Source organism: Amblyraja radiata, chromosome 1 (genome assembly GCF_010909765.2).
Source record: "Amblyraja radiata isolate CabotCenter1 chromosome 1, sAmbRad1.1.pri, whole genome shotgun sequence".
Classification (NCBI taxonomy): Eukaryota; Metazoa; Chordata; class Chondrichthyes; order Rajiformes; family Rajidae; genus Amblyraja; species Amblyraja radiata.
The window spans coordinates 183,692,394-183,705,200 of NC_045956.1; the positions used below are offsets into that span (position 1 = coordinate 183,692,394).

The window sequence follows — 12,807 nt, forward strand, 5'->3', positions numbered from 1 at the left end:
AGTTAGATAGAGCTCTAGGGACAAGTGGAATCAAGGGATATGGGGAGAAGGCAGGCACGGGTTATTGATAGGGGACGATCAGCCACGACCACAATGAATGGCGGTGCTGGCTCGAAGGGCCGAATGGCCTCCTGCTGCACCTATTTTCTATGTTTCTATGTTACTAGATCATGATCACGGCTTCACCTCCAGGCTGCTGTGATAACCTATCAACCATGGGATCCATCTGAGTGCATGTTGAGTGTATGAAGGAACTGCAGATGCTGGTTTAAACCGAAGATAGACACAAAAAGCTGGAGTAACTCAGCGGAACAGGCAGCATTTCTGGGGAGAAGGAATGGGTGACATTTCGGGTCGAGACTGGAAAGGTTCTCCAGAGGTGCGGTCAGACCCACTAAGTCACTCCAGCATTTTGTGTCTATCTTGAGTGCATGTTGATTTAGCTAAGAAATGACACAAACATAGAAACATAGAAACATAGAAAATAGGTGCAGGAGTAGGCCATTCGGCCCTTCGAGCCTGCCCCGCCATTCAATATGATCATGGCTGATCATCCAACTCAGTATCCTGTACCTGCCTTCTCTCCATACCCCCTGATCCCTTTAGCCACAAGGGCCACATCTAACTCCCTCTTAAATATAGCCAATGAACTGGCCTCGACTACCCTCTGTGGCAGGGAGTCCAACCCCTTAAGAATTTTGTAAGTTTTGTAAGTGCTGGAGTAACTCAGCAGGTGAGGCAGTATCTCTGGAGAACATGGATAGGTGACATTTCGGGTCGGGACGCCACTTCAAACTGATTGTGGTGGGGTTGGTGGGGGGGTTGGGGGGGTGGGAAGAAAGCTGTTAGAGAGAAAATGCAGAACAAAGCATGGCAGGTAATAGGTGGACATAGGCGAGGGGGGCGTGGTTGATAGGCAGATGGTCAGAGATTAACTAAAGGTCAGAGGTTAATGCAGGGTAGCGCAGTGGCGCAGCGGTAGAGTTGTTGACTAACAGCGCCAGAGTTCCGGGTTCGATTCTGGCTCGATTGTAGTCATGGATTGTCTTTGTACTGACAGGATAGCACACAACAAAGCTTTTCACTGTACCTCGTTACACGTGACTATAAACTTAATTAAACTAAACTAAACCAACCAAACTAAACTAAACTAAACTAAACTAAACTAAACTAATCTAAACTAAACTAAACTAAACAAACTAAACTAAACTAATCTAAACTAAACTAATTTAAACTAAACTAATTTAAACTAAACTAATTTAAACTAAACTAATTTAAACTAAACTAATTAAACTAATCTAAACTAATCTAAACTAAACTAAATTAAACTAATCTAAACTAAACTATCTAACTAAACTAATTTAAACTAATCTAAACTAATCTAAACTAAACTAATGATACACCCTAACCCTAAGTTAAATGAAACTAGCTGAACTAAATTAAACTAAAGTAAACTAAACTAAAGTAAACTAAACTAAACTAAACTAAACTAAACTAAACTAAACTAAACTAAACTAAACTCAACAAAACTCAACTAAAACCATACTAACTAAACTAAGAATGGCTGTGCGGGAGGCAACTGCAGATGCTGGTTTACACTGAAGCTCAGCCTGAAGAAGAGTCATCCCCACCCTCCTCTCCAGAGATGCTGCCTGTCCTGCTAAGTTCCTCCAGCATTTTGTGTTAAAGTAACAGGCCTCTGCTAACCCACACTGTTCGGGCTTCTTCTTGATTAGTACGGGTGTCAGGGGTTATGGGGAGAAGGCAGGAGAATTGGGTTAGGAGGGAGAGATAAATCAGCCATGATTGAATGGTGGAGTAGACTTGATGGGCCGAATGGCCTAATTCTGCTCCTATCAGTTATGACGTTGTGACCTTATCGCTTCACTGGGCAAGTGGTTTACCGTATTTGCCACCGTCCTCCCCGTTGGCGTTGATCTTCTTGCCCAGCACCTGGACGTGTTTGCCGCTGGTCCGGCTGTATAGCTGGTAGATCCGTATTTGTTTACGGCTCAAGTCGTCCGAGTGTCTGGTGTGGTTTTCCACGTACGTCCTGAAGTGGGCCGTGGTCTGCCTGGAGTCCTGGAAACTCAGAAAGACCATCGACCAGTTACATTCACAATCTGGGCAAGCATGGAGGTTTACTTTAGTTTAGTAGAGTTTAGTTTAGTTTAGTTTAGTTTAGACAATAGACAATAGGTGCAGGAGTAGGCCATTTGGCCTTCGAGCCAGCACCGCCATTCAATGTGATCATGGCTGATCATCCACAATCAGTACCCCGTTCCTGCCTTCCCCCCATATCCCCTGACTCCGCTATTTTAAGAGCCCTATCTAGCTCTCTCTTGAAAGCATTCAGAGAACCTGCCTCCACCGCCCTCTGAGGCAGAGAATTCCACAGACTCACCACTCTCTGTGAGTAAAAGTGTTTCCTCGTCTCCGTTCTAAATGGTTTACCTCCTTATTCTTAAACTGTGGCCCCTCGTTCTGGACTCCCCCAACATCAGGAACATGTTTCCTGCCTCTAGCGTGTCCAAGCCCTTAACAATCTTATATGTTTCAATGAGATCTCCTCTCATCCTTCTAAACTCCAGAGTGTACAAGCCCAGCTGCTCCATTCTCTCAGCATATGACAGTCCCGCCATCCCGGGAGACCTTGTAAACCTACGCTGCACTCCCTCAATAGCAAGAATGTCCTTCCTCAAATTAGGGGACCAAAACTGCACACAATACTCCAGGTGCGGTCTCACTAGGGCTCTGTACAACTGCAGAAGGACCTCTTTGCTCCTATATTCGATTCCTCTTGTTATAAAGGCCAACATGCCATTCGCTTTCTTCACTGCCTGCTGTGCCTGCATGCTTACTTTCATAGACTGATAAACAAGGACCCCCAGATCCCGTTGTACTTCCCCTTTTCCCAACTTGACACTATTTAGATAGTAATCTGCCTTCCTGTTTTTGCTACCAAAGCGGATAACCTCACATTTATCCGCATTAAACTTCATCTGCCATGCATCGGCCCACTCCCCCAACCTGTCCAAGTCACCCTGCATTCTCATAACATCCTCCTCACAATTCACACTGCCACCCAGCTTTGTGTCATCTGCAAATTTGCTAATGTTACTTTGAATCCCTTCATCCAAGTATAGCGTAGTTTAGTTTAGTTTAGTTTAGTTTAGTTTAATTTAGTGATTCAGCCCGGAAACAGGCCTTAAGGCCCACCGAGTCCGCATCGACCAGCGATCTCCACACGTTAACACTACCCCACACACATATGGACAATTTTACATTTGCACCAAGCTAATTAGCCTACAAACCTGTACGTCTTTGGAGTGTGTAAGGAAACCGAAGATCTCGGAGAAAACCCATGCAGGTCACGGGGAGAAGGTACAAACTCCGTACAGACAGCGCCCGTAGTCAGGATCGAACCATGGTCTCTGGCGCTGTGAGGCAGCAACTCTACCGCTGCACCACTGTGCCGCCCAACATTTATAGCAAGCTAATTCACGTCTTTGGAATAGCATTTGGGTGGCATGTAACATAGAACATAGCGTAGTACAGTCTGAGGAAGGGGCCCGACCCGAAAACAAGAGACAATAGACAATAGGTGCAGGAGTAGGCCATTCGGCCCTTCGAGCCAGCACCACCATTCAATGTGATCATGGCTGATCATCCCCAATCAGTACCCCGTTCCTGCCTTCTCCCCATATCCCCTGACTTCCGCTATCTTGAAGAGCCCTATCTAGCTCTCTCTTGAAAGTCGCTGACAGATGATTAACAGATTAAAAAATGGGCAATTTCGGACGTGTCCAGCGTGCGGTGGAATTTGTACATTTATCAAATGTTAATAATGGATTTTTGAACGTGATTATTATGTGCAGTAATTGCTTTAAAAAAAAATTTTTTTTAAATCAAATCCATTCTCATCTTATCCATGAAAATCTCGACTCATTATTTTGCTGGTTGGAATGTAACTGGGCTTGTTCCTTGCCCACCATCTGTGGAGGTATTTACAGCTCCTGATCGATGGGACATTTCGTTGCCCCGATTCTCATTCCCTTTAATCTCGGCTGAGTCGCCTCTGCAACCGCTAGTACTATGATTAATACGCTGCGTCTGGTATTCACTGAATTATAGACACAATGCAAAAACACACCAAAGACATCAGGCCCAACGTGCCCCAGTCTGTATAGAATTCTTATAACACCCACTGGGGCGGCACGGTGGCGCAGCGGTAGAGTTGCTGCCTCACAGCGCCAGAGACCCGGGTTCCATCCTGCCTACGGGTGCTGTCTGTGCAGAGTTTGTACGTTCTCCCCGTGACCTGCGTGGGTTTTCTCCGGGTGCTCCCGTTTCCTCCAACACTCCAAAGACGTACAGGTTTGTCGGTTAATTGTAACGATAAAACATATAACCATAGAACAATTACAGCACGGAATACAGGCCATCTCGGCCCTTCAAGTCCGTGCTGAACACGTATTTTTCTTCAGTAAATATATATTGTCTTCAGTAAATAGGAACTATAAAGTGTGTAAGATAGTGCTAGTGTACGGGGTGATCACTGGGCCCAAGGACGTGTTTTGCGTTGTATCTCTAAAGTTAAGGAACTACTAATCTTAAAATATATTCATGTCATAGCAGCAGATTAAGGCCATTCGGCCCATCGTGTCTACTCCGCCGTTCAATCATGGCTGATCTATCTCTCCCTCCTAACCCCATTCTCCTGCCTTCTCCCCATAACCCCTGACACCCGCACGGATCAGGAATCTGTCAATCTCCGCATTAAAAATATCCAATGACTTAGAAACATAGAAACATAGACAATAGGTGCAGGAGTAGGCCATTCGGCCCTTCGAGCCTGCACCGCCATTCAATGTGATCGTGGCTGATCATCCAACTCAGTATCCTGTACCTGCCTTCTCTCCATACCCCCTGATCCCTTTAGCCACAAGGGTCACATCTAACTCCCTCTTAAATATAACCAATGAACTGGCCTCAACTACCTTCTGTGTCTGTGTTTTTAACTTTCATGTTCCTTTTTAACTTATTTCTAAGTTCTAACTCCCTAGTACTAACAAAGTATGGCAGGGAAACCCTCTTAAATCTAAACTCTAGGGCAAACGGAGACTTTTTAAACTCTGTACTTACTGATCCAGCATGGCTGGCTACCGAAGCTGAAGGGAGGAATGTAGCACGACGTGAGGAGGGCTCTGACACGGGTGAACACGAGGAAAGCTGCAGGCCCCGATGGCATCTCGGGGCGAGTACTCAAGTCCTGTGCTACGCAGCTAGCTCCGGTGCTCACTACAATATTCAACCTCTCCCTGGACAAGTCCGTGGTCCCTGCCTGCTTCAAATAATCCATCATTGTACCAGTACCAAAAAATGCCTCCCCAGCCTGTCTGAATGACTACCGTCCGGTGGCCCTTACCTCGGTAGTCATGAAATGCTTTGAGAGGCTGGTGAAGAAACACATCTGCGCCTTCCTCCCTCGCAACATGGACCCGTTGCAGTTCACATACCGTCCGAACAGATCCACGGACGATGCGGTCTCCCAGGTCTTGCACACCGCTCTCTCCCATCTGGACAGCCAGAAGGGGGGCTACGTGAGGATGCTGTTCATAGACTTCAGTTCAGCCTTCAACACGATAGTCCCCACCAGACTGGCCGGGAAGCTAATGGAATTGGGGTTCAACACCTCCCTGTGTGCCTGGGTCCTGGACTTTCTCACCGCCAGGCCCCAGGTAGTCAAGATGGGAGGAAATACATCGAAGTCCCTCACCCTGAGCACAGGATCCCCCCAGGGTTGCGTCCTCAGCCCCCTACTGTACTCCCTGTACACACATGACTGTGTGGCTAGGTTCAGCTCCAACTCAATAATTAAGTTTGCTGATGACACTGTGGTGGTGGGCCTGATCTCAGACAACGATGAGAAGGCCTACCAGGAGGAGGTGGCTGATCTAGCACTCTGGTGCCAGGACAACAGCCTCCTCTTAAATACCAAAAAAACTAAGGAGCTGATCGTGGACTTTAGGAGGGCACATCATCCGAGGACGTACACACCATTGAGGATAAATTGGGATCCTGTGGATAGGGTGAACTGTTTTAAATATCTGGGAGTCCACATCTCTGAGGATATGACATGGGCATCACACGCTGCAGCACTCGTGAGTAAGGCAAGGCAGCGCCTTTACCACCTCAGGCAATTGAGGAAATTCAGAGTGTCTCCGAGGATCCTCCAGTGCTTCTACGCAGTGGCGGTGGAAAGCATCTTGTCCGGGAATATTACCATCTGGTTTGGGAATTGCTCTGCAAAGGACAAGAAGGCTCTGCAGAGAGTAGTGCGTTCGGCCGAACGCACTATGGGAACTTCACTCACCCCCCTGCAGGAACTATACAACAGGAGGTGCAACTCCAGAGCCAACAAGATCATGGGAGACCCCTTCCACCCCTGCAACGGTCTGTTCCAGCTGCTACGGTCAGGCAAACGCCTCCGTTGCCACGCGGTGAGAACGGAGAGGTTGAGAAGGAGTTTCTTCCCAGAGGCCATTCGGACTGTAAACTCCTATCTCACCAGGGACTAACTTTACTGTACGTTTTTCCTTCCAATATTTAATATGTAAAAGAATATGTGTGTGTTTATGATTGTGTTGATAGTTTGTTTGGTTGTTTGTTTGTTTGTCTTTTTGCACAAAGTCCGCGAGCATTGCAACTTTTCATTTCACTGCACATCTCGTATGTGTATGTGACGAACAAACTTGACTTGACTTGACTTGACTTGACTTCTGTGGCAGAGAATTCCAGAGATTCACCACTCTCTGTGTGAAAAATGTTTTCCTCATCTCAGTCCTAAAAGATTTCCCCCTTATCCTTAAACTGTGACCCCTTGTTCTGGACTTCCCCAACATCGGGAACAATCTTCCTGCATTTAGCCTGTCCAACCCCTTAAGAATTTTGTAAGTTTCTACAAGATCCCCCCTCAATCTTCTAAATTCTAGCGAGTACAAGCCGAGTCTATCCAGTCTTTCTTCATATGAAAGTCCTGACTTCCCAGGAATCAGTCTGGTGAACCTTCTCTGTACTCCCGCTATGGCAACAATGTCTTTCCTCTTTCCACTTGGCCTTCACAGCCTTCTGCGGCAATGAATTCCACAGATTCACCACCCTCTGAATGAATTTCTCTTCATTTCCTTTCCAAAGGTACTTCCCTTTATTCTGAGGCTGTCCCCTCTGGTCATAGAGTGTTAAAGTGTGGAAACAGGCCCTTCAGCCCAACTTGCCCACACCGGCTAGCATGTTCCAACTACACTAGTCCAACCTGCCTGCGTTTGGTCCATATCCCTCCAAACCTGTCCTTTCCATGTACCTCATTTGAAACATACAGAATAGTGAAAGGCTTGGATAGAGTGGATGTGGAGAGGATGTTTCCACTAGTGGGAGAGTCTAGGACTAGAGGCCACAGCCTCAGAATTAAAGGATCTTCTTTTTGGAAGGAAATGAGAGAGAATTTCTTCAGTCAGAGGGTGGTGAATCGGTAGAATTCTTTGCCACAGAAAGCTGTGGAGGCCAAGTCAGTGGATATATTTAAGGCAGAGATAGATACATTTTTGATTAGTACGGGTGTCAGAGATAGATCAGCCATGATTGAATGGCGGAGTAGACTTGATGGGCTGAATGGCCTAATTCCACTCCTATTCCTTATGACCTAATGACATTTTCAGCTAAGCTAAGCCAAGGTAAGTGTGCAAAAAAACTCATTACCCTCCCTTTTCTCTCACAAACACCATCCCCCCCCCTTACCTCCCCTGAGCCACATCTGTAATAGAAACATAGAAACATAGAAAATAGGTGCTGGCCCTTCGAGCCATCACCACCATTCATTGTGATATAACCATATAACAATTACAGCGCGGAAACAGGCCATCTCGGCCCTACAAGTCCGTGCCGAACAATTATTTTCCCTTAGTCCCACCTGCCTGCACTCATACCATAACCCTCCATTCCCTTCTCATCCATATACCTATCCAATTTATTTTTAAATGATACCAACGAACCTGCCTCCACCACTTCCACTGGAAGCTCATTCCACACCGCTACCACTCTCTGAGTAAAGAAGTTCCCCCTCATGTTACCCCTAAACTTCTGTCCCTTAATTCTGAAGTCATGTCCTCTTGTTTGAATCTTCCCTATTCTCAAAGGGAAAAGCTTGTCCACGTCAACTCTGTCTATCCCTCTCATCATTTTAAAGACCTCCATCAAGTCCCCCCTTAACCTTCTGCGCTCCAGAGAATAAAGACCTAACTTATTCAACCTTTCTCTGTAACTTAGTTGCTGAAACCCAGGCAACATTCTAGTAAATCTCCTCTGCACTCTCTCTATTTTGTTGACATCCTTCCTATAATTGGGCGACCAAAATTGTACACCATACTCCAGATTTGGTCTTACCAATGCCTTGTACAATTTTAACATTACATCCCAGCTTCTATACTCAATGCTCTGATTTATAAAGGCTAGCATACCAAAAGCTTTCTTTACCACCCTATCTATATGAGATTCCACCTTCAAGGAACTATGCACGGTTATTCCCAGATTCCTCTGTTCAACTGCATTCTTCAATTCCCTACCATTTACCATGTACGTCCTATTTTGATTTGTCCTGCCAAGGTGTAGCACCTCACATTTATCAGCATTAAACTCCATCTGCCATCTTTCAGCCCATTCTTCCAAATGGCCTAAATCACTCTGTAGACTTTGGAAATCCTCTTCATGGCTGATCGTCCCCTATCAATAACCCGTGCCTGCCTTCGCCACATATCTCTTGATTCCACTAGCCCCTAGAGCTCTATCTAACTCTCTCTTAAATCCATCCAATGATTTGGCTTCCACTGCCCTCTGTGGCAGGGAATTCCACAAATTCACAACTCTCTGGGTGAAAAAGTTTTTTCTCCCCTCCGTCTCAAATGGCCTCCCCTTTATTCTAAGACTGTGGCCCCTGGTTCTGGACTCGCCCCACATTGGGAGCATTTTTAATGCATCTAGCTTGACCAGTCCTTTTATAATTTTATATGTTTCTATAAGATCGCCCCTCAACCTTCTAAACTCCAGTGAATACAAGCCTAGTCTTTTCAATCTTTCCTCATGTGACAGTCCCGCCATCCCAGGGATCAATCTCGTGAACCTACGCTGCACTGCCTCAATCACAAGGATGTCCTTCCTCAAATTAGGAGACCAAACCTGTACACAATACTCCAGATGTGGTCTCACCAGAGCCCTGTACAACTGTATAGGTGGGTACTCCCACCTATTTCTCCACTCCACTCACCCCCAGTCTCCTGCCAATTTCCTCCCTCTGTCTTTACAATTCGCAACTCCACAACCTGTCTCACACCTTTCTTTCTTATCTCTGAACCTTGCTCCATCCATCTGCCTATCAACCCTCACCCCCCTCCTATGTCAACCTATCAGCTGCCACCCTTTGTCCTGCCTCTTCCCTATCCCAGCTGTCCTCTCGCCTCCTCTACAATCAGTCTGAAGAAGGGTCCCGACTCGAAACGTCGCCTATCCATGTTCTCCCGGTGTGCTGCCTGACCTGCTGAGTTTAGTTTAGTTTAGCTTGGAGATACAGCGTGGAAACAGGCCCTTCGGCCTACCGCACCGACCAGCGATCACCCCGTACACTAACACTATCCTACACACACTAGGGGCAACAGACAGTAGACACTAGGTGCAGGAGTAGGCCATTCGGCCCTTCGAGCCTGCACCGCCATTCAATGTGAGCGTGGCTGATCATCCTCTCTGCACAGCCAGCACCCGTGGTCAGCATCGAACCAGGGTCTCTACCACTCTGTGCCCCTTTGTGTAAAGAAACACCAGCTGCATTTGAGACCTTGCAAGTGGGTGGAGGGAGCATGAATCATTTGTATAAACTATTGGTTGGTCAATGACCAGAGTACAGACTTAGCCGTCCCGTTATAGAAAGAAAAACTAAAAGCATGGAAAGTGGGCAGTGTGATTCACAAGGTCAATGCAAGGGGTCAGAAACCATTGGACTAATACTTGAGGTTAAAAAAAGAGCTAGATAGGGCTCTTAAAGATAACGGAGTCAGGGGATATGGGGAGAAGGCAGGAACGGTGTACTGATTAGACAATAGACAATAGGTGCAGGAGTAGGCCATTCAGCCCTTCGAGCCATTCAATGTGATCATGGCTGATCATCCCCAATCAGTACCCCGTTCCTGCCTTCTCCCCATATCCCCTGACTCCGCTATTTTTAAGAGCCCTATCTAGCTGATTCCTGGGATGTCACGACTTTCATATGAAGAAAGACTGGATAGACTCGGCTTGTACTCGCTAGAATTTAGAAGATTGAGGGGGGATCTTATAGAAACTTACAAAATTCTTAAGGGGTTGGACAGGCTAGATGCAGGAAGATTGTTCCCGATGTTGGGGAAGTCCAGGACAAGGGGTCACAGTTTAAGGATAAAGGGGAAATCTTTTAGGACTGAGATGAGAAAAACATTTTTTACACAGAGAGTGGTGAATCTCTGGAATTCTCTGCCACAGAATGTAGTTGAGGCCAGTTCATTGGCTATATTTATAGATATTTGTAAGACAGAGTTAGTTAGATTTTTGATTAGTACGGGTGTCAGGGCCTATGGGGAGAAGGCAGGAGGATGGGGTTAGAAGGGAGAGATAGATCAGCCATGATTGAATGGCAGCGTAGGCTTGATGGGCCGAATGGCCTAAGTCTGCTCCTATGACTTATGAACTAATGATCTTATGACCTTATGAACGGACTACGGGTGCTGTCTGTACGGAGTTTGTACGTTCTCCCCGTGACCGCGTGGGTTTTCTCCGGGTGCACCGGTTTCCCCACACACTCCAAAGACGTGCAGGTTTGTAGGTTCATTGGCTTCAGTAAAATTGTAAATTGTGTGTAGGATAGAACTAGTGTGCGGGGTGATCGCTGTTTGGGGCGGACTCAGTGGGCCGAAGGGCCTGTTTCCACGCTGTATCTTTAAAGTCCAAAGAGGTTAGTTTGCTGCAACAAGGAGTTAGAGATTCATAGAGTGGAATCAGGTCCTTCGGCCCAACTCACTCATGCCGACGAAAATGCCTCATCTACAATAGTCCCACCTGCCCACGTTTACCCCATGTTCCTTCAAGCCTTTCCTATCCATGCACTTGTCCAATGTATTTTAAATAGGGTCATAGATTGAAACAGCGTGGAAACAGGCCCTTCGGCCCAACTTGCCCACGCATGCCCCGACCAACGTGTCCCTTCTACACTAGTCCCACCTGCCTGCATTGGGGCCAAAATCCCTCAAAACCTGTCCTCTCCATGCACCTATCAGTTTCTTAAACGTTGCGATAGTCCCAGCCTCAACTACCTCCTCCGGCTGCTCGTTCCATACACCCACCAACCTTCCTGTGAAAAAGATACCCCTCAGATTCCTATTAAATTTTTCCCCCCCTCACCTTCAACCTACACTTAAATGTTGTTGTTGTACCTGTCTCAACTAACTTGGAAAAGATTTCACCCATGTTTTAAGTTCTGATAATTTAGAAACATAGAAAATAGAAAATAGGTGCAGGAGTAGGCCATTCGGCCCTTCGAGCCTGCAACGCCATTCAATATGATCATGGCTGATCATCCAACTCAGTATCCTGTACCTGCCTTCTCTCCATACCCCCTGATCCCTTTAACCACAAGGGCCACATCTAACTCCCTCTTAAATATAGCCAATGAACTGGCCTCAACTACCTTCTGTGGCAGAGAATTCCACAGATTCACCACTCTCTGTGTGAAAAATGTTTTTCTCATCTCGGTCCTAAAAGATTTCCCCCTTAACCTTAAACTGTGACCCCTTGTTCTGGACTTCCCCAACATCGGGAACAATCTTCCTGCATCTATCCTGTCCAACCCCTGAAGAATTTTGTAAGTTTCTATAAGATCCCCTCTCAATCTTCTAAATTCTAGCGAGTACTAGCCAATGAATTTGTCATGAATTGACTTGATGTTTTGAAGCCTGCTGTTGTTTTTATGCGTTTTATTGCTTTAGGCGACTTGGACAAGAATTCCTCTAAAATGGTGTTGAATTTGGCCATGTTGGTGTATTTTTCCTTGGTTGCAGTAGGTCCTCTGGGAGTTGCCATTCTGGGTGGTTGGAGAGATGTTGTGTACAAAGTTGCTACGCTGGACAGAATGCGTTACCATTGCCCGATGGCCTATCTATTCTGGTCTTCCCCGTGTGTACTCACACACACCCCCCTACAACTCCAACGGCAGCAGTATGGCACAGTGCCACTTCCCTGAACACCCAGCCTTACGCATGGTGCCAGCAAGCTGAGTCTAGCAGCAAAGAGGTCCTCCTACAGTTGTACAGGGAACCTAGTGAGACCACACCTGGAGTACTGTGTGCAGTTTTGGTCAATTTGAGGAAGGACATTCTTGCCATTAATGGAGTGCAGCGTAGGTTCACCAGGGTAATTCCTGGAATGGCAGGACTGTCATATGCTGATAGAACAGACAATAGACAATAGGTGCAGGAGTAGGCCATTCGGCCCTTCGAGCCAGCACCACCAATCAATGTGATCATGGCTGATCATCCCCAATCAGTACCCCGTTCCTGCCTTCTCCCCATATCCCCTGACTCCGCTATCTTTAAGAGCCCTATCTAGCTCTCTCTTGAAAGCATCCAGAGAACCTGCCTCCACTGCGCTCTGAGGCAGAGAATTCCACAGACTCACCACTCTCTGTGTGAAGAAGTGTTTCCTCATCTCCGTTCTAAATGGCTTACCCGTTATTCT

The 12,807-nt window shown here is 46.6% G+C and overlaps 1 protein-coding gene across 1 annotated transcript in view; it reads right to left on the bottom strand.

Annotated features, from left to right (window-relative positions):
- Nucleotides 1-12,807, bottom strand: part of LOC116982597 (fibroblast growth factor 18-like) — a 77,454-nt gene that overhangs the window by 19,638 nt on the left and 45,009 nt on the right. Inside the window, exon 3 of the mRNA XM_033035880.1 lies at nucleotides 1,905-2,082. Coding sequence (XP_032891771.1) covers nucleotides 1,905-2,082 — 178 coding nt within the window. The remainder of the gene's footprint in view (nucleotides 1-1,904; nucleotides 2,083-12,807) is intronic.